Raw genomic sequence first — 20,034 nt, forward strand, 5'->3', positions numbered from 1 at the left:
CTATCTTCCTTTTATTCTTCGCAAGTTATGTAACTTCACCTAAACTGGACAGGAGCAACACACACATAGATTTCTAGGAATATAACTATGAAGTGTTATTAAAGGACATGAAAGAAGACTCACCTAAATTAAGTGATGGACTATTTTTATGTTTGGAGTGTCTCAATAGGCTAAAATGTCCATAAATTTCAAAATAACCTGAAATTTCAAACTTATGTCTCAAAGCCTCACTGGATTTTTTGATGGAGCACTGTCAAATTCATGTTGATAAGCAAAAATGTCAAGATGATTCTTTAAAAAATGACAAACAAAAACAAAACAGAAAAGGAAAAACATAAAATGAATAGTAGGTCTTGACTTGGGTAGGCTCTTTAAGAGGGGCTGGGGGCATCCTAGGCCTTGAGCTGCTAGAAAGTCTGCTAGTGTTTGTTCAAGTCTATATTGGCAAAGTGGAGAAGACTGCTCACTTTAGCTTGTCTAGAGTTAAGTGGTTATCGTATCTGCTGTTTTTTGGATTAACTGTTTAAGAGTTATCTCGAGATAATATCTTTAGTATAATGGTTTTTAGGTTAGGAATCCTGGAGCTAAACAGCCTGGGTGAGAATACTCTCTGCTATATATACATATATATAATTTTTTCCTTTTGCCACGGGAGGTAATCAGGTTTACTTGTTTATTTACTTTTTAATGGAGGTATTAAGGATTGAACCCAGGACCTCGTGCATGCTAAGCATGCACTTTACCACTGAGCTATAACCTCTGCGATTTATTAGCTGAGTAACATTGGGTGAATTATTTTGAGATTTGGGTAACTCATATATCCAGATAAATTGGGATAACAATAGTTCACAGGTGTGTTATGAAAATTAAATCAGTTAACATCTAGAAAGCACTTAGAATTTTGGGTGTTTATTTACCATTATTTATTTATTTATTTTTAAATAAAAAAACTGGAAACAGGTCCGTGCTACCTGAGCTCGAGGCTGCATTATCTTTTGTGGGTCCTATGCACATCTGCCTTTCTGGATCCCTTCCTCATAAAAATAACAAAAATAATATAATTACTGAAGTTATATAAAAATCAAAGCATCAATATATTAGAATGTTTCCATCGACCTAAAAGTTTAGAAATTCAAGTATCTTAGTAAGCCTCTAAAAGTACTGTGGGGCCGTAGGCCCTGTGTCCACTATGCCTAATGGATGCCACATATACACGCACTTAATACTCACACAAAGTGCCCAATGAAAGTGCTGACAATAAGCAGAGGTGGTGCAAGGCAGGCCTCTTGAGGATTAGCTATGAAGGAAATGACAACTCAGAAAAAGTTGGGAGAGGAGGAGAAAAACCAATGCGGGGGTGAGAAGGGGGGCTGTTGCCTTGCTTCTTGGTCTTCAGACTGCTCGGTTCTCTGTCTTTATCTGCGAATGACCCGGCGCAATGTTCGGACTCTCCGGCGTCCTGTGGCTGTCGGAAAAGGGAGGCTGGGCCGACAGAGTCTGCGCACTAGCAGGGGCGGCCACAGGGAAACCTCGCGGGTTCAAAGTGCAGGCCGGAGGGGAGGAGCGCGAATGGCGTTACCCTGTGTATACGTAGCTTGCGGTTCTGCGCACAGCGGACGAACGGGTGGCTGAACGAGACGCCCCAATGAGGGAGCCGGCTTTGAGGGGCGCGACGGGTCGGCCCAATGAGGGAGCCGGTATGGAAGGGGCGTGGCGGGAGGGCCCAATGAGAGAGTTGGCGTGGAGGGGTGGAAGGGAGCCCGCAGAGGCAGGGCATGTACTGCCCACATTGTAGTGTGCACCCCAGCTTGGCCGCGCGGGGGGAGGAGGTGCTAATTTTCAGTACACACTTCCAGTTTAAACCTCAATGTGTTTTTTCGGTTTTGTGGGGCTGTTTGGTAGTATCATCTCAAGGAAACCTCATGTCCTAAAGCACAGGTCTCCAAGTGTTATCCCTGGACCAGCAGCATCAGCATCACCTTCATAATTTAGAAATCCAAATGATTGGATCCTCCTCCAGTTCTAGTGAATCAGAACACTATGAGGTGGGGCCCAGCGATCCTTCAGGTGATTTTAGCGTACGCTTAATTTTGAAACTGCTTCAAATTACTGTGTTCCCCTTAATTCAGATGTTGAAGTGTAACAGCACAGTGGGCACAGTGATTATGGTCACTTAATAGTAACCTCAAATGATTTCTCACTGTGAGATATTCTTGAATCTGGTTTTAATTGTACATATTTTTTCTTTTCCCAAGATGTAAACCGCCCGCCCCCCTCCCCTTTCCTATAAGTGCCCTTTGTTCCAGGCACAAGAATGTCAGGAGATATGGCTGGTGAACTCCCAAGAACAGAAGACCTTGTCACCAGATTACCCTGTACACCACTGTAATTGTATCAGAGAGGAAAGGAACGAAGCCCTGCATCTTATCTAAAGCCCTGTTGCTTGGATTTTCACTATAAAACTCCCTACCACTCCTCCCCGAACAGCCTCTCACACCTGAGGCAGTAGCCCACTGTGACCCACTTTGCCTGGCAAAGAAATAAAGCTATTCTTTCCTCTTCCCCAAAACTGCCTCTGAACCTTGATTTGAAAAGAGGGTACAGGGGCCAGGATTCAGCAACAGAAGGCGACTTCTCAAACGTCAGCTTAGCTATACTAAGTTGTTTGATTCAAGTTCGTTACCAAAGCCAAAATAGTGCTTAGGCCTTATCTACTGAGAAATTAATGCCAGAAAGAGAAATGAAAAATAAATTGTATGTCTAGAAGGGGGAGAGATCTTAGGAGAAGGATTTGAATTAACAATGAATGAGGCATTCCAATTATCCAGATTTTATTAATTATAGCATCTCATTTACATACAGATATTTTGCCATCCTTTCATTCAGGCTTTCCCCAGCAAAGGTAGGTAGTCCACAGTAAGTAATGAATTCCTGTAATTAGGCCTGTTACAGAAGTAAATTCTATTTCTTTAATTCAAATATAAATACAATGAAAAAGCTAAAACACCTTGTTTATGCTCTTCCACTCAGGTAATGATCGCCTTTTCATAAATCAGTGTGCAGTAAATCAGATGGATAGGATTTGGGTGGGATATACAGACTAATGAATCATCTCAGACAGATTGGACATCATACTTCATAACTTCTCTAGCCAGATTCTCATTTTCACTTTCTGCTGGCATTCAGTTCTTTGCACTTATATTGCTCCCCTGACTGAAGAAATTTAAAAAGTTTATATGTTAGGTGCCATGTTGCCATCAGCATTAATATTTGCTACACAATGAAGAGGGATCTGTTTACATATGCTTGTATAATGTGCTACAACGAATCAGTGTTATGCACATTTTAGTGATTACTAACATGAACAGATAATGACTTAAATTATATTGAGGCAAGAGATATTCCTGAATAATGTGGTCTTTGATCCAAATTCCCCAACTACCCCACTTGGGGTGGAATTCAAATAGATCAAAAGCTTATATTCTTTCCCTTTAGTTTTTGATCTGAAGAGAATCAGCTTCTCTGATTTTCGTTTTAATTCAGTGACTAAGGAAAATATAACAATTTCCAAGTGCCTGCAAAATGTCCGTTAACTTTTTAAGAAGCTTTACACAAATGATCCCTTCTTTAAAAAAAGTTACAATTCTTTTAAACTTAAAAAAAATTTTTTTCTTCCTAACTTTTGAGGGCGTGATTAGGTTTATTTATTTATATATTTAATAGACATACTGGGAGTTGAACCCACTCTACCACTAAGCTATATACCCTGTGCTTCTTAAACAAATTATCTCAGTCCTTAAAATAACTCTAAAGTAGTGTATGATTTTTATTCTCCTTGTATAGATGAAGAAAGTGAGACCCAGAAAGGCTGAGTCATTCAATTGAGTATTTTCAACAATCAGCCCTGCGGGCTATCTTTATTGTTACAGACTTACGTGTATTTCAATTAATTGATTACATCGTGCTGCAAATATTTACTGAGACCATAGTCTGTATGTGAAACAGCCAAAGCATTAGGGAGTCAGTGGAAAAAAGACTAACTCTGCCCCAATGGAGCTTAACAGTCTTGAGAACGGGAAGGGGAAACAAAAAATTAATAAACTTATGTCAATTCAATTAGTTCTAAGTATAATGAAGAAGAATGAATAGAGCAAGTTAAAAATGGGAAGAGAGAGGTACCATTTTACATCTACTGGTCAGAGAACATCTCCCAGATATGATATCATTTTAATCAATCTATTCAACTCAAAATCCAAGAAACGTGGAGCAGATTTCAGTCTTATACATGGTGAAAATACTAAATACATCATAAGGTCAATCCAGCCATCTTCCTCTTTATTCTTCCTGCCTCTCTCCCATCACAGTCCGCTATAGGCTTCTCTTTGGTCTCCGGGCCCTTCTCTCCCTTCTGTAGTAGCAGTTTGCTTCTTCCAATCTTTTTATGAGTCCTCCTCAATTTCTCTCACCTTTCTTTTTCTCCCATGATCCTCCTCCTTCTTTCCTAAAAAACAGCCATAATTTGGCTGGATATGTATATTGTTTTGTATTTATAAAACAACTTAACATTCACTGTTAAAAACTTAAAATAAAATCCTAAAGCATAACTTCTTTAGTTTTCTACAATTCCTGTTCTCTGTGCATGGCAGATTTCATCGTTTATGAAAGGGAAAGCCAAGTGCCGCTTTTCATGTCAAGAAACAGCCTTTTCTTCCATGTAGCACTAAATGCCCATGCCACCAACATGAAGGTGAAGAACACCTACATTCCCCCAATGTTGACCTTCACCTTTCCTAAGTCTTCTTTTCCTGCATCTAGGGTTTGGAGGGCAGTTGGGAATACAAATCAAGACTGCTGATGCTGTTCATCTGAATAAAGTATGAAAAAGTCTTCCATCAGAAATCTCATAATCTCTGGGTCCACAGTTGACCTAAATATACAAAACTATGTGACAGAACAATCATAAAAAAGCAAACAGTTGTAGAACTCAAGTTATGGTCACTGATAGATACCTAGTTCAAAATTGTAAAAATAAAGTCTTTCTTATATAGTTTCTTATGATTGCATTCAGAATTAACCTTATTGAAAGAGGTTTAGCTTTTGCCCTTTGCTGGAAGGTAACTTGTAGGCCCTTGGAATGAATGTTAAGGATATCTTTGTTTACCAGGAGGCCTTGAGCTAATAGGACCATAGGTCTAATAGTCTAATGGACTAGTGGAATAGTATCATTCATGCTGGGTGCTTTAGGCCATGCTGTATCTGCACCACCTCCAGAGGAACTGGAGACTAAAGATCAGCCATTCAGGTGGTTTTCTTTGTTTTTTTTTTTAACTTTTTTTTTATTGAGCTATAATCATTTTACAATTTTGTGTCAAATTCCAGTGTAGAGCACAATTTTTCAGTTATACATTAACATACATATATTCATTGTCACATTTTTTTTTCTCTGTGAGCTACCAGAAGATCTTGTATTTCCCTGTGCTCCTGTTCAAGTGGTTGATCGTGTCTATGTGAAAGATGTAATAGAAGTCTGGACACCAAGGCTTAGCTGAGTTTCCCTAGTTGGTGATATGCATTGTGCTGTCACACATTGTTGCAGGGAGGTGTTGTTAGTGCTCCATGACTCCACTGGGAAAGGACTAGACTCTACTTCACGTGTCTCTTCCCTTTGCTGATTTTGCTTTGTGTCCTTTAGTATAATAAACCCTAATGTTGAATATAATAGCTTTTGGTGAGTTCTGTGAGTCCTTCTATTAAATTATCTAATCCAAGGGTGGCTTTGGAGAGAACTCTGAACCCTGCAGTTGGTGTCAGATGTGAGTGCAGTCTTATGGACTGTTCCTAAGCATTGCACTGTGTCACAATAGTATTAATATTACTGTATATTGTTTATTACTAAAAAAATTGATGATTTTTTTTGCATCAATTGCATGAATATGGTAGTTCCCATAGGAGCCCAAGTCTGTTTACCTGCCTGTAGGTTTGCAACGAGTGATAAACACTTTTTTGGTTCTTATTGAAAGAAAAAGGAAAACGAAAGTAGTTAATTGTAAGCTTCCTTGACAGCCTTACAAAACAGGGCTTTAGCAGGTCAAGGACGACCATTATTTCCCTGAATCTCCAGTGCCCATGCAGATGACTACGCCAGACATAGTCAATGACTATCTACTAAATGGATTAACTTATACTCTTTCAATGATTTATTTAAAAAAAAAAGGTATTTCCATAGTACAATTTACTAGGGCTTTTAGGCACAAATCAAGAATCTCCTTACACACTTTCATGACTCAATTCTTTAGTTTTTTCTTCTTTTATTTTCTGCTAACTCTTAATATGTTAACTTACACTTTAAACATTTTTTTCTATCACTCAGTCATCAGTTTCAATATCTATATTTTAAATAAATTTTCATGTTAGATTTTTTTTAATCATAGTTCATTGCTCTTAGTCAAGGTTACTTGTTTCATGGTGTGTCTGGTTAATTTTGGTTGTGAAACTGCTTTCATTTTCTTGTATATTTATCTGTGGAGATTAGTTGAGACCTAAAATGAAACTTATTCTTAGAGAGAGGACTTCTGTTTGCTTTTATCAGGTGCTCAGGAGCGCCAAACCAGTTGGGATTATCTCTAAATTAAATTCTCAGCCTAGCTGTTTTGAATCCCTGTGGTATTAATGCTGAAACAAGTTAAGTGTGAAGGCTGGCTTATAGGCCAAATTCTCAGTGGTGGCATCTACTTGTTCAGCACCAAGGGTCAGGGCAGATTTTGCAATCATTTGTGGTGAGTGTTTGTTTATTTCTAGTTCATTTTGGTGTAGTGTCTCAGCTTCAGTGGGAAAGAGTCCTTATCATGCTCCCCACCACGGACAGGCTTCACATTAACACTCTAAAAATCAAAGCTCAGGTTTGGGTGAAAGCTAGCTGTGGTGTTTGGGGTTTCCCTGGGTCAAGCAGCTGGGAATGAGAGTTCCTTATTTCATAGTGGCTCTTCAGTGTTTTGTAAATTTAAGTATTATTTTGGATTTTAATTGTCCACCCAAAGTACCCACTTGCCCTATTATGGAAAATCTATCCCCGTAATCCAGAGCACCTGTTTAGGGTTCTCACCTTCTCCCAAACCCTAGGGTTTCTAAATTCATTCCCCTCTTAGCCAACAATACCCCCTTTCTAAACTCTCCACCTCAACCAGCACTTTCCTCCCTTTCCAGCCTCGTCTACTTTGCAATTTTCTTGGTGACCTCTGACCATTGATTCCTTTCCTCCAGGCTCCTCCCTCCCAACCCCTTTTTCGAGATTCCAGAGATTCAACTTCCCCACAAATCTATTCCAGCAGCGAACACCCTTAAAGCTATCCTACATGGTGCAGCAAAACTACATCCTGCCAGAAGGGGCTTTTCTTCCCTTTCTACGTCCTCTCCTCCCTCAATGCTTGGAGACATCCGGGAAAGACGAAACGGTGATGTAAACGGGGACGTCAGACCTAAGTCAAGACATCTTAACGTATTGAGGAGTGGGTTTCCGTCTTGTAACCCTGAGGACCTTAAATCTGAATGCTGCCGAAAGACTATAAATTGGACTTTCAGAGAATGAAGGTAAAGTAACTGATAGGATTGATTGGAAGTCGTGTCAAAGGCTTCCTGCTCTTCTCCCTCGGTGCCTTTAGGATAGAGCACAGGCTCCTTCCCCACCTCCCCCACCCGCTGCTCAGAGCCTCAAGAGGAAATCGGACCAATTTTCAAGAAAGCAAACCAGAAAACCCTTTATAATTATTTCTGTGAAAATTCACACCATCTTCAGCCTTTTTTCCCGAAACAATGACTATACGCTTAAAAAAAGGAAAACGGAAAAGAAAAATTCTAAGCAGAATGAGTTGATCGCCAAATCCCGGATTAACGGCAGGATCAACTTGCAGACCTACACACGGAAAGGAAAGCTGTACACTTGAAATGGCATTTTCAGTGCAAGTTAGTTAATATCTGGCTATGTGATACTACATAATTTATGGTTTTATGTAACTGTACGTGCGTGAGCGCGCAGTTTATGGCACATAATGGCTAGGTTTCCTACAACCATTCCCTACGCAGGTACATTAGCAAATTAAACAATGGTGGCAGAGCTTTAAATTTGGCAGGACAAATCTGAAAAGTCGCCATTGGAATAAAAGAATCACAACTCACTTAATGAAAACATACACGGTTCTTAAAAGAGCCTTTGAGATTAGGTGTAAAAACGCTTACTTGGCAAGTTTATTTGGAGCTGGTGTACTTGGTGACGGCCTTGGTGCCCTCGGACACGGCGTGCTTGGCCAGCTCCCCGGGCAGCAGCAGGCGCACGGCCGTCTGGATCTCCCGGGAAGTGATGGTCGAGCGCTTGTTGTAATGCGCCAGGCGCGACGCCTCGCCCGCGATGCGGTCGAAAATGTCGTTGACAAACGAGTTCATGATGCCCATGGCCTTGGACGAGATGCCGGTGTCCGGGTGGACCTGCTTCAGGACCTTGTACACGTACACCGAGTAGCTCTCCTTGCGGATCCGCTTGCGCTTTTTGCCGTCCTTCTTTTGAGCCTTGGTCACCGCCTTCTTGGAGCCCTTTTTCGGGGCCTGAGCGGATTTAGCCGGTTCAGGCATTCTGGCGTTAAAAGTTAACACTATCAAGGCCAACCCTTGGAGAAATAATCGTCCGCCACGATGACCCATATATTTATAGATGTGGTATTCAAATAAGGTTAGTAAGATTTCGCTCGTGATTGGATTAATTTTACTGTAGCGTCACAAATGAGGAATGTAAATAATTCTTCAGGTCTACCTCTTCATTGGCTATTTCTTTTCTTTGCTTTACCCAATCAGAGGGCATAGAGTAGGCTAGTGTAGCTAGTATATCCATAGCTAGTATAAATAGGCTTTTCAAGCGATTGCAGTGTATTTCATGGAAAGCAGGGACGTGTAAATAACAGCTTGGTTTTCCACGTGGCCGGAGGCAAGTTCTCTGTTCCCTTGGAAAATTTCCTACATTTGGTCTCGGTCCCTGCACTTAGGGGTCATGTGATATACAGCTGGGGTGGGTGGGCAGGCTGTTTGATAAGGGCAGGTCATCGTCCCTGGCCCTGGGCAGTTGGCCATCCGCAACCACCACCTCTGGCCTTTGTCATCCTCTTAAAGCTCACATTCCCTAATCAAAAGTCCCGGGAACTTCTGTTGCTTGTGAAAAAAAAAACATTGTTTGGGAAATAAGTACGGTGGTTCATCTTTCACATCTTCTAATATCGACAGATTATAGTGCTTGGGAAACGGCGAAAGCGACAGCCTTTTGTCCCCAAATTTCTCCTTTTCCGTAAAGCCAACTGCTACAGGCCCACTATTTTTCTCAGGGCTCCAGAATCGGAGACAAGGTAAACTTTAATGTCCAAACCGATTTCCCCGCCCTTCTATCCCCGATAAGACAGACTCCAAAAAAAAGCGCCTACCCATTTCGGTGCAGGCGCTCCGTAAGACCCATCTCTCAGGCCATCCTCCGAGGCCCGCCCCTCACTGGCAACCTTCTCCCAGCCACACCCCCTTCTAGAGTGCGACAGCTCATTTCCTGAGCTCTTTAGGTGGCTCTGAAAAGAGCCTTTAAGGTACTCAGCTAGTTTAATTTTCTTACTTTTTTGGGACCGCTTTTTTGGCTTGCCTGCTTTAGGCTTGGCTACCTTGGGCTTGTGAGCTGTGGCCTTGGCTGGGCTCTTAGCCACCTTGTTTGGTTTGGCTGTTTTCAGCTTTTTCGGGCTCTTGGCCACTTTCTTGGCCCTGGAAGTCGTCACTGCCTTCTTCACCATCTTGGGGATCTTACTAGTGCTTTTTTTCGGGGTAGCCGCGCCCGTCGCCTTCTTGGGCTTCTTAGCTGCCGCAGCAGCCTTCTTAGGTTTGGCTGCTCCTGCTTCCTTAACCTTAGGCTTAGCCTCCCGTTGGCTGTCTTCTTGTTGAGCTTAAATGAACCCGAGGCGCCAGTACCCTCGGTCTGCACCAGGGTGCCTTTGGTCACCAAGCTCTTAAGTCCTAACTTGATGCGGCTGTTGTTCTCTACATCGTAGCCAGCGGCCGCGAGTGCCTTCTTGAGCGCAGCCAAGGACACGCCACTGAGGTCCTTGGAAGCGGCGACAGCCTTGGTGATCAGCTCCGACACCGGGGGCCCAGATGCCTTGCGCTTCGTGGCAACGATGGACTTAAGAGCTTTTTTCTTCACAGGAGTCTTTTCTGCAGGAGGAGCAAGAAGTGCGGCAGGTACGGTCTCAGACACTATTGTTGATCAAAAGCAATAATAAAAAAGGAAAGTAAAGTCTCAAGAGTTGAGTAGCCTGGTCCGGGAGTGTGTGTGTGTATATATACACACACACAGCGCCACTGCGCGCTGATTGGTTCCCAGCGGACTTCCAGCTTGACAGCAACTTAGTCTCAGCTCTGCCCCTGAGTTGTGTTTGTTACAATTCAGGAAAGCCAACATATTAAAATTTCCTGCTTAGGAATCACACCACTTATATTCAATCATGAACCAGGACAGCTCAAGGTTTGAGACCTTCGTAGTTTCTTCCTCCAGTGTTTATCACGTCGGTCTTAGACTTTTGCAAAAGCCCCTGATATTCCTAGAGATTCACAGGTCAGAAAGGCAACTTTTTGATTTTCATTTATAATAGAAAATCTTCCCTTTGTGTTTTCAATAGCTTGCTTTCCAGTGACATTCTACACATTCGTGGATTTCCATCCGTTCAACAACTGCTTGGTTCTCATTGAGATTTACCCCCAAAATATGCTTCATATGAGGAGAAATAACACATGCTCTTTCAGGATTTCTCTACAACAGCTATAGTAAAGGATCCTTGGAATAACAGCAATTTCTGATAAGACAGGTTATTGTTTCGTCTGAAAAAGCTTTATCATAGCTCCTTGTGAGTATTTCGAGGGTTAGTTAACTGGGGAGCTTCAATCTTTCAAAATTTGTTTAGGAAAATGACAAATGCAATGATCAATGATGATTTTGACATATTGGTTGGGCCTGTTTTGCAATAGCTGATGGCAGAGGACTTCCAGGTAAAGATGTAAAGGAGAGTTGGGCCCCTTTATGGGTTTAAAAAATTCTTTCATTTACATTGACTTTATCAGGGATGATCAGTTATTAAAATGTTCATCAGCTCTTGGGTACAGAGGTCTGTCATTGTTAAGGAAGGTAAACTTTACCAAAGCTTTCAAGTAACAGAATTAAGGAATAGACTCATGTACAACACTTTCACACATGCTTATATAGAATTTCTTTAAGAGAGGGAAATTTAAAAGCAAGTATGTTTTATATTGACTACTACATTTCTTACTTAAGGAAGGATATAAGTTTATAGGAAGCATTATAGCTTATGATTTATATTCAGTGGGAAATAGATTGATGGTAGAAAGTCATTTTTATTTTTCACTCTGAAGCTATGTTTTTTTAAAAAAATATATTATGTTTATTTTGAAGCATGTTTCCCTAGGACTATGGAAGAGAGAAATGCTGGGAATGGACAGAACAAAGCCCAAGAGGTAAGGGTTTAATACTCCTCTTTGGTCGCATCAAAATCAACAAATGACTGAGCACTTCATGCAGTATATTCAAGTTAAACATGAAAACATTAATGAATACTAATAAAAATTAAAAATTAAGAGCAATTGAAATGGATGATATGAGAGGAGAAATCAGTTCAATATAAACATTTTTACTTGGAATGTATATTTACTTGTTATTGATTCATGCATTCCTAAGCTAAAAATGACCTTAACTCATTATAGTTGGTTTTCTGCAGCAACACAAAGGAAGAGTTATCTCTTAGGTATCTAAGTGTAGAGAATCTTCATGGTATCGCCCCATTCAACTTCACATGTTCACCTCTCATGTGTATGTTGTGAAAGACTCCTAAGCTAATGACAGACGTATATTTTTACATATCTAGTGGTTATTCGGCTTACAACCTAGGAGATTTCTTTCCATTGTAAAAACTGGAGACTGGGCTTAATCCCTAGAAAAATGTCACTGTATTCCTAAGGGAAGAGTGAAAACTCAGACTCACTATTTCTCCAAGAAAACTCTCTGAGAGGAAGAGGAAATGACCTCTTACTATTCATAAGTGGAGACAATTGTTTCCATTTACCCTTAGCTCTATCAGAGTACTTTTACTAATATATAAGTTTCATTCCAGCATTCATGGAATTTCCCAATGTTTCTCTCTGCACATTTTTGAAACCCAGCATCTTCCCAGACTTTCAAGATCCTGGAGAAGAGGGATTCTTAACCATTTTTGTACCATGGACTTCTTTGTATGTGTGATAAAGTTTATGAACTCCTTCCCAGAATAATGCTTTTCAATGCTTAAAATAATATACACAGGATTATAAAGGAAAACAGTTATATAAAAATACCATTGTCAAATTTAACAAAAATCCGAATTGGTGAAGTATTAACATGTGCTTCTTTATTAATATGTTAAATAATAAGATTACCCATATGACCATAAATCACCACATTTTAGGAAGAGGAATATATTTAAACAATATTTTGAGACATTGACAGCTGTGATTACAACGTAATAGAACAGAGCATGGGTCCTGCCAATCACCCTGTTTGTTGACTACATTTTCACAAGAGGAGGAAACACTAAGATCCAATTGGAGTATAGTAAAAATAAAGATGGAATTTTTGTTCTATGTAAGTTTCCAGATGCTCTGAGCCCATCTATATATCCCAGGTTAACAATTCCATTGTAGAATTTGTTTCCATGCACTGTAAACTCATGGAAGAGCTTTGATGAACAGGGTCCTCCTTACCATGGAGTAAAAAGCCAAATCTATCCAAAGTCAGCTGAAGCTCAAGGGAAATAATGAGAAATTAAATCTTTATGTATTTATTATTTTGAGGAGTTCACAAAACAAGGGTTTTGCAAATTAGACACTTGCTTAGGCTCCTCACTTTAGAGGGGTGAATACTGAAAGGAGGAGTTGAGAGCAGCCACAGTAGTACAATATTTCATAATAAATGTTGTTGAGTAATTGCTTATTTCCTGATATTATTTTAAACATTTTGGATTATCTCTTAAATTTAAGTGCTCTGTAATTTATACCTTCCTATACATCTTTTGGAGAGGGAGGGTTAGTTAGGTTTAATGTACTAATTTTTAGAGGAGGTGCTGGGGATTGAACCTAGGACCTTGTATATGCTAAGCATGCACACTACCAATTGAGCTATATCCTCACCCAACATCTTTGTGCACATTTAAAATGAAAAAAAGAAGAAAAAAAAGTATAGATTGCCCAAAGTCACAGGCTAGTATGTGGAGCAGGCTATCTCCAGAACTTGGCTGGTCACTGTAATGCCAAGTGGTTGGAGAAATAGAATGTGGTGACAGATACAGTGCCAGATAAAACCTGTCCATAATTAAATACACAATCAAACCATAAATCTTAGACTTCCAGTAGAGCAAGGTTCTTATCACTTTGGGATATACATATTTATAAATCTCCAATGTAGCTCTCAGTGACTTTTAACGTTACTTGATCTCTCAAACGTTTAACTTTATATTCTTAGCTTCCTCAGTAGGGTTATCCAGACTGTGTGATAAAGAGCTCTGCTTAGATAACGGAACAACCACACGTGGATAAAACTAATGGAAAATTAAACAATAAATATAGGATTTGTTTAAAACCGTGTTTAAAGAGTTTTAGGGACAATAGCTTGTATTAACTACTTCATATTCTGGGAAATCTGAAGAACAAGCATCGGGTTTCTTTATGGAAAGTCTATGAATTATTGCCCTATTTAATGGCTTCACTTATTGTATGAATACACAAAAACACGAATCCACGTATAGGAACCTTGATTAAATTTCACTTCCAGGATCCATTGTCGCTTTAGGCGCCCCGCCTAGTCACTACGGCTCTGAGCAAGGGACAAATAAACGAAGGGCTGGACCGACTGTGGTTCCCGCCCCTGCTTTCGCGGTTTTCAAACAGGTCCGTGAAGCTACTATAAAAGCTCCTAGTGGCGCTACTGAGAGCACTACGCTCGGAGGCTGATAGGTGTGGTTTCGCCATGTCTGGACGTGGTAAAGGCGGAAAGGGGCTTGGAAAAGGAGGCGCTAAGCGCCACCGTAAGGTGCTGCGCGATAACATCCAGGGTATCACTAAGCCCGCGATCCGGCGTCTTGCTCGTCGTGGTGGTGTCAAGCGTATATCAGGTCTCATCTACGAGGAGACCCGCGGGGTGCTGAAGGTGTTCCTGGAGAACGTGATCCGCGACGCCGTCACCTACACTGAGCACGCCAAGCGCAAGACTGTCACGGCCATGGACGTGGTCTACGCGCTCAAGCGTCAGGGACGCACCCTCTACGGCTTCGGCGGCTAAACTACTGATCGCCTCACTTAGCACGGGAAAACCAAAGGCCCTTTTCAGGGCCACCTATCCGCTCACTTAAAAGAGTTAACGCTTTGTTTTAGTTTTATAAGGTATTTGAGCAGTTAAGTACTGTCGACAACCTGTAAACGTAAACGTTTTAGATGAACGTATGTTTCAGGCCTTAGCAGGTTTGGCTTATGTGCGATGTATTATCTTTGGAGCAATAAGGCTAACCTATGGTGATAAAACTATTTTGCACAACTGTTAGCGAAACCCAGCTGGGAAGTTTTATGGAAGACGAGGTCAAGTCTGGTGGTAGAAAATCGGGAAAAGAACTAATTATGTAGACACTCCTCAGCTAAGGATATTGAGAAAATCTGTTAAAAGTTACATGGTAAAGGGACCTGAGAAAGAAGAGGACTGGTAATGCTGAAGACAGTCAAGTTCTACCAGAGAAAAGTGTGAGGTTTCCTCTTCAAAAGTGTAGTGGAGACAGGCTGACTTGTCTTTCCCATCCAACCAGAGTTACTGTTTTACAATCAAAAAGAACCTATTGATGCATCTGTCTGGTATAAGTATACCGGTTTATGTTTACCAAGTTATTTTGGCTCTATCTTGAGTAACAGTTAACTACAGCCAATTTTGAAATACTCTCATAAATTGGTTGCGTGCCACATAACCTGACAAAAAGGCTGGAGTAAGCCTTTCAAACCCAGGTTTTCATGATTCTAGTCTTGACTTAACAGCAGAAAATGAGGCAAGCGGTTCTCAAGCACGTTACCTGTTTCTTGTTACCTGCTGTAAAGTGTCTACAATCTCTCAGGACTGTCAGCCTGCCACTGTATTCTTGGTGTCCTCAGAATGGGTTTTATTCTGTGAAAAAATCTTAGGTTATTGTAGTACAACTGGCATTTTTTCAACTAAAACTTGTTCACTTTGTTATAACAAAGGAATACCTGGACAGATACCTCCCGGGCCTGAAGCAATATTTCTGGCTTATCTGAGAGCAGGGGTGAGCATGTGGCTACCTGCTCTCTAATAAGCATAAGTAGAAGACATTCCCAGGCTTTAGAGCCTTCATCCTTCTTGCTGCCTTCTATGAAGGTGTTGATCTTGTCTGGCCCAGCAGAGAACTTCAGGCGCTAGGGATGGCGGAACAATGACTTGGAAGGAAAAAAAGATCCTGATCAGGAGGAGCAGCGCTTCACCACAGAGCTGGACTGATCACAGTGGATCTGTTCCAAGTGACAAGACTTAACTGTCTTTAAGCTAATTTACTGTTGAGCCTCTTTTATAATAACTAAAGTTTACCCTACCAAGTACTTTTTTTTTCAACTCATTTTTTTTCAACTCTTTCCTTGGTATTTCTTCCATCGTATTCCGTGCTAGAACACAGAATAAGGGCTCGTTACCTGTTAGGGATGGATGAATGGAATATCCACATGCCTTAAACAGATGTAATCTGGATATTTCAAAGTACTGTCTCCCCTTAGGAGTAGTTCTCAATATGTGGATCAGAAGCTCCTTTGAGAATATGTTCATATATATGTGTGTGTGTGTGTGTAATACAGGTATTTCATGGAGCTCATTCAAGCAATTCCCAGGGCTCCATGGATTCCTGTGAACAACTTGGAGTCTAGGATTTTAGAGTCAGGTTGTAGAAATCCAAAATTTAGGGCTACAGAGAAAAGGGCAGACCAAATGCATAAAGAACACATCAAACAGCAGTAAATTTGGCACATGTATTTATTCACTGTGTGCAATAGATCTATATATTCTTGACAAGTGAGATGAGACCTTTACACTGTGTAACTCAGAATGCAAGAGAGATTTTGAAAAATTTTGAAAATTTTTGATTCTCAGAGGCGTAAAGGCCCAAACTGTATCTCACAAGATTTAGGAGTAAATAAAAACAGTGGGGAGTTTATTTTTAGGCTGTTTAAGGCAGAAGTCCGTGAACTTTTTCTTAAGGCTTTCTTTGAACTTACCTTCCATTGCTATTCTTGGTAAATATTTAGTGGGGTCTAAATAGTAGTCAGTGTCACTGAGTAAATCTAAATCATATATTATGTTTACAAGAAACAGTCCCAATATCCCTCTTCAAAGATAAAAAGGAACCGGAAAACTTGTACAGAAGGAAGCTTGTACTCTTTGTGTCTTTGGTTAAGTCATCCTCTGTGCATAATTACTCATCTGTAAACTGGAGATAACAGTAGATCCTCTCTGATAGGGGGTAAATAACATTAAATGTTTTTAAGCATTTTGGCCAGTACATGGCCTCGGAAAATGCTGTGTTTTGACGGTTGTTATTATTATTAGTGTTCTTATTTCTCATGACATGAAAGAGGCTCAGAGAAACGAAACGGGCATTTTGAAACCATGAAGACATACAGTTGAAATTCTGAACTGCCATTTTCTTTGTGATCTGTGGCAAGTTACTAACCACTGTTCCCTTATCTATAATGTAGGAGAAACTTCGTGTTTTTGTGAGGACTGACTGTGACAACATAGGATAATATGTTTATGTATGTGTTTAAAGAAACATGTTTACATATATCCTTAAGAAGTAGCAAGTGTGTTAATGAAAGTTTTTTGGATGCAAACATAACAAAACAATTTCAGGTAATTTAAGCAAATTAAAATCTCTTGAAACTTTTTTGACCATGCTTAGGGAAATGCTGAACACTCAGGCCTGTATTTTTCTTTCGTCAGTTTTCCCAATTTCAAGCAAACAAATCTGCCCTATTTGGGCAGATGTCTGCATCAATAAGATACAGTGGCACAACTGAAAGGGTATCAACATAATTCTCACACTTTGGGCTCAGCTCTAAGTGGAGGTTTTTCCCCACGGAAGAGGGAATAATCATGAGCCCTGAAGGTGTCTAGATGATGTGTGGGTTGCCCTTTAGTATCTGTAACCTGAGTTCCCAGTGCTCTCCATTTTCTGTGTCCAAAGCTCTTGTTCTCAGCCTACTAGACATCACACCAGTTTGAAAGTCTTTCTTGAAACCCTCTATTTTCATGCCATGCTGACATTAAATTATTTTAAAAATTTTCAAAAGTTATATGTCCAGTCCCCAATTCAATTGCCTCTGAATTGCAAACTTACACATCTCTGAATGAAAAATAATGCAAGCCATATCAATAAACAGAATGCTGAAGTCATCAAATCGGCTGCTGCTGCCATCCCACAGTGAATACAAGCAGGCAGCCAGGCCTTTGTAGTTGAGAAACTGTAGAGGTGCAGAAAAAAGAAACCAAAAAAACCCAAACGAAAAAATAAGAAATGAACAAAAACAAAAAGGAAAAAGTCCTCTGAGGTTGGCTTGGAGAGTTAGGTGAGGGCTGGACAATGCAGGGCCTGTGGCAATAGCACAGAATTTCTAGTTTTGTCAAGTTCGGAACCATCCAATGGCTGTGAAGGAAAGATACAAAGCCAAAAAAGGCGAATTTGGCATGAAAACGAAATTCGCTATGGATGAAAGAGTGTCAGTATTACCTCAAACTAAAATCAAGGTGATGAGAAAAGTTGAAATTCTGTTGTAATTTGGGAACCTGAAAAATAGACTTGTTTGTGTCTTTATGTGTATGTTTTTGAGACAATAAATGGGAGGCCAGATAGACTGGTCCAGGAGGCTGGTTAGGAATGTTTTTTAAGGACAGTGGTAGCCATTCTTGGGTGGGTTTGATATTTCCATTTATGGGTGATGCAAGCCACCGAACCTTTTCCACCTAACTTCCTGAAGGAAGCCCCTACCTTGAAGTTTCTGGAGAAATGAGGGAAGCGTCCGACTCTATTTCCCAGGATTTAGTCTCTTGGGCATTATGTGATCACAAACAGTAGGCTTCCAAATCTCAAGAGCTCAGCCCACAACAGTTAAGTCATCTACTTCCACGGTGCTTCCTCTCTGCGTTCTGAACCGGCCTTGGGTCTCTCTTTTGTCAAGATCGCTCCACGGTTTCTGAACTGAGCAGGAAAAGGGGAGCTGGAGGCAGGAGAGGGGGATGGGCTCGGAAAAGACTGCAAGTTACAGAAAAGGGTGGTTAGAAAGCTTCAGAGCCGAACTTTATATTATGTGACCACACAGGTGAGCTGAACACTGAAAATTCTGTGAATTTTGTAGGTTTGCAAAAAGTCTGTGGAGTGGGGAGATGACTGTGCTCTTAATAATTTAAAAAAAATCCAGTGATTAAGAGCTTTTTAAAAATTTAGTAAAGTGACTAAACGGTCAGTAAAAATAACTGCTGTTCCGTTACTGGAGAACTACAGCCAATCTATCAGGTTTGTAAAGAATCTTAGATAATAAAATACTTAGCCAGGACTCGAAAGCCCTAGGCAAAGTGCTAGGGGAGAGAGAAGGAAACAGATACCACAAAAGAACATGGGCAGGCGAAGATCTGCAGCATCAGAGGAAGTTCCGCTTTTGGATAGCGGGAGATTCAAATGTTGTTCTGACCTATTAGACGCTACAAGGTGGTATTTTACCAAAAACAGACCTGTTTCCCGAAGCTCGCTACCAGCCCACAGAGCATCTGTGTAAGTTCCATAAAGGTGACCAGGAAGTCGAAGAGCTGGCCGTTAGTGCTAGGACGTCAGCCCATGTTCGCTTATGCTGCTGGGAATCCTCGTACACGGGACGGTAATCAGAACAATATGCAAATTTGCACCCCAAGAACCGTTCGCTTTCTAACTGTATTTTTAAATGCTACCTGTAACAATAATTGGAAACCTAGTTTTCAGGAAATACCGCTTGCTAGTGCACAGCTCCTACTGTGTTAAACGTGAGGTGGCTCTGAAAAGAGCCTTTGGGTTTGACCGTGCCTATGAACACGTTTACTTGGAGCTGGTGTACTTGGTGACGGCCTTGGTGCCCTCGGACACGGCGTGCTTGGCCAGCTCCCCAGGCAGCAGCAGGCGCACGGCCGTCTGGATCTCCCGGGAAGTGATGGTCGAGCGCTTGTTGTAGTGCGCCAGGCGCGACGCCTCGCCCGCGATGCGCTCGAAGATGTCGTTGACGAACGAGTTCATGATGCCCATGGCCTTGGACGAGATGCCGGTGTCCGGGTGGACCTGCTTCAGCACCTTGTACACGTACACCGAGTAGCTCTCCTTGCGGCTGCGCTTGCGCTTCTTGCCGTCCTTCTTCTGCGCCTTAGTCACCGCTTTCTTGGAGCCCTTTTTCGGGGCTGGAGCCGATTTCGCTGGTTCAGGCATTTTCGGTTACTGCTCTTTCAGAAACAAAATGGTGTCCGTTTTGTAGGACCCGGCCTATTTGTAGGCAGTATTATGCAAATGAGGTCTTAACTCGGCAACTGCTGATTCGTTTATTTGTTAAGAGGTATGCATGCAAAGGGTAACTGGGGGAGTGCCCTCCCATTGGCTATCTCCTGAGACAGTTTTCCAGCAATCAGTCCAGCTACTTTAATCTAGTTAACTTTTTAAAAAAGTTATGTAGTTGTTTATAACAATTCAGATTAGTTTGTTACGTTTAGAAACTAGATAGCACTCTCTACAGTATTTTGAAATATCAAAAAGGCAGATTTCATGGACTGGTTATCTCTCCGATTTGCAAGGCCTGTTTACAACTTTTAGAAAAGCTGTCATTCTGCCTTTGAATCCAGATTCTAGATTAGTGACAGGGAAAGGAAGA

The 20,034-nt window shown here is 41.1% G+C and overlaps 3 protein-coding genes, 1 long non-coding RNA gene and 1 pseudogene across 8 annotated transcripts; 2 read left to right on the top strand and 3 right to left on the bottom strand.

The window, feature by feature from the left end:
* The first annotated feature begins 1,573 nt into the window (after positions 1 to 1,573).
* On the top strand, positions 1,574 to 2,551 carry LOC140687617 (uncharacterized). Its single transcript, XR_012062010.1, has 3 exons — positions 1,574 to 1,697; positions 1,939 to 2,067; positions 2,307 to 2,551. It is a non-coding gene; the product is annotated as an uncharacterized lncRNA (long non-coding RNA).
* Positions 2,552 to 2,814: 263 nt separating this feature from the next.
* LOC102534331 (histone H2B type 1-C/E/F/G/I-like) lies at positions 2,815 to 9,428 on the bottom strand. Of its 5 annotated transcripts, none has more exons than XM_031688260.2 (2): positions 8,233 to 9,428; positions 2,815 to 4,523 (listed from the first exon to the last, which is right to left on the bottom strand). In XM_031688260.2, exon 1 carries the CDS (start codon positions 8,689 to 8,691, stop codon positions 8,242 to 8,244), a length of 450 nt encoding a protein of 149 aa, XP_031544120.1. In that variant the 5' UTR covers positions 8,692 to 9,428; the 3' UTR covers positions 2,815 to 4,523; positions 8,233 to 8,241. The 5 variants fall into 5 exon arrangements, with proteins under 5 accessions (XP_031544120.1, XP_015107243.2, XP_072801659.1 ...); XM_015251757.3 differs by having other exon boundaries at positions 2,815 to 4,501; positions 8,233 to 8,999; XM_072945558.1 differs by lacking the exon at positions 2,815 to 4,523 and adding an exon at positions 4,530 to 4,865.
* On the bottom strand, positions 9,420 to 14,082 carry LOC116284402 (histone H1.4-like; annotated as a pseudogene).
* LOC102534079 (histone H4) lies at positions 13,897 to 14,488 on the top strand. The gene has a single exon (XM_006218925.4). It carries the CDS (start codon positions 14,081 to 14,083, stop codon positions 14,390 to 14,392), a length of 312 nt encoding a protein of 103 aa, XP_006218987.1. The 5' UTR covers positions 13,897 to 14,080; the 3' UTR covers positions 14,393 to 14,488.
* Positions 14,489 to 19,057: 4,569 nt separating this feature from the next.
* Positions 19,058 to 19,611, bottom strand: LOC140687777 (histone H2B type 1-C/E/F/G/I). Its single transcript, XM_072945561.1, has one exon. The coding sequence runs from the start codon at positions 19,596 to 19,598 to the stop codon at positions 19,218 to 19,220; it is 381 nt and encodes a 126-aa protein (XP_072801662.1). The 5' UTR covers positions 19,599 to 19,611; the 3' UTR covers positions 19,058 to 19,217.
* Between the last annotated feature and the right edge of the window lie 423 nt (positions 19,612 to 20,034).

The sequence above is a fragment of the Vicugna pacos genome, chromosome 20 (genome assembly GCF_048564905.1).
Source record: "Vicugna pacos chromosome 20, VicPac4, whole genome shotgun sequence".
NCBI classification, from domain to species: Eukaryota; Metazoa; Chordata; class Mammalia; order Artiodactyla; family Camelidae; genus Vicugna; species Vicugna pacos.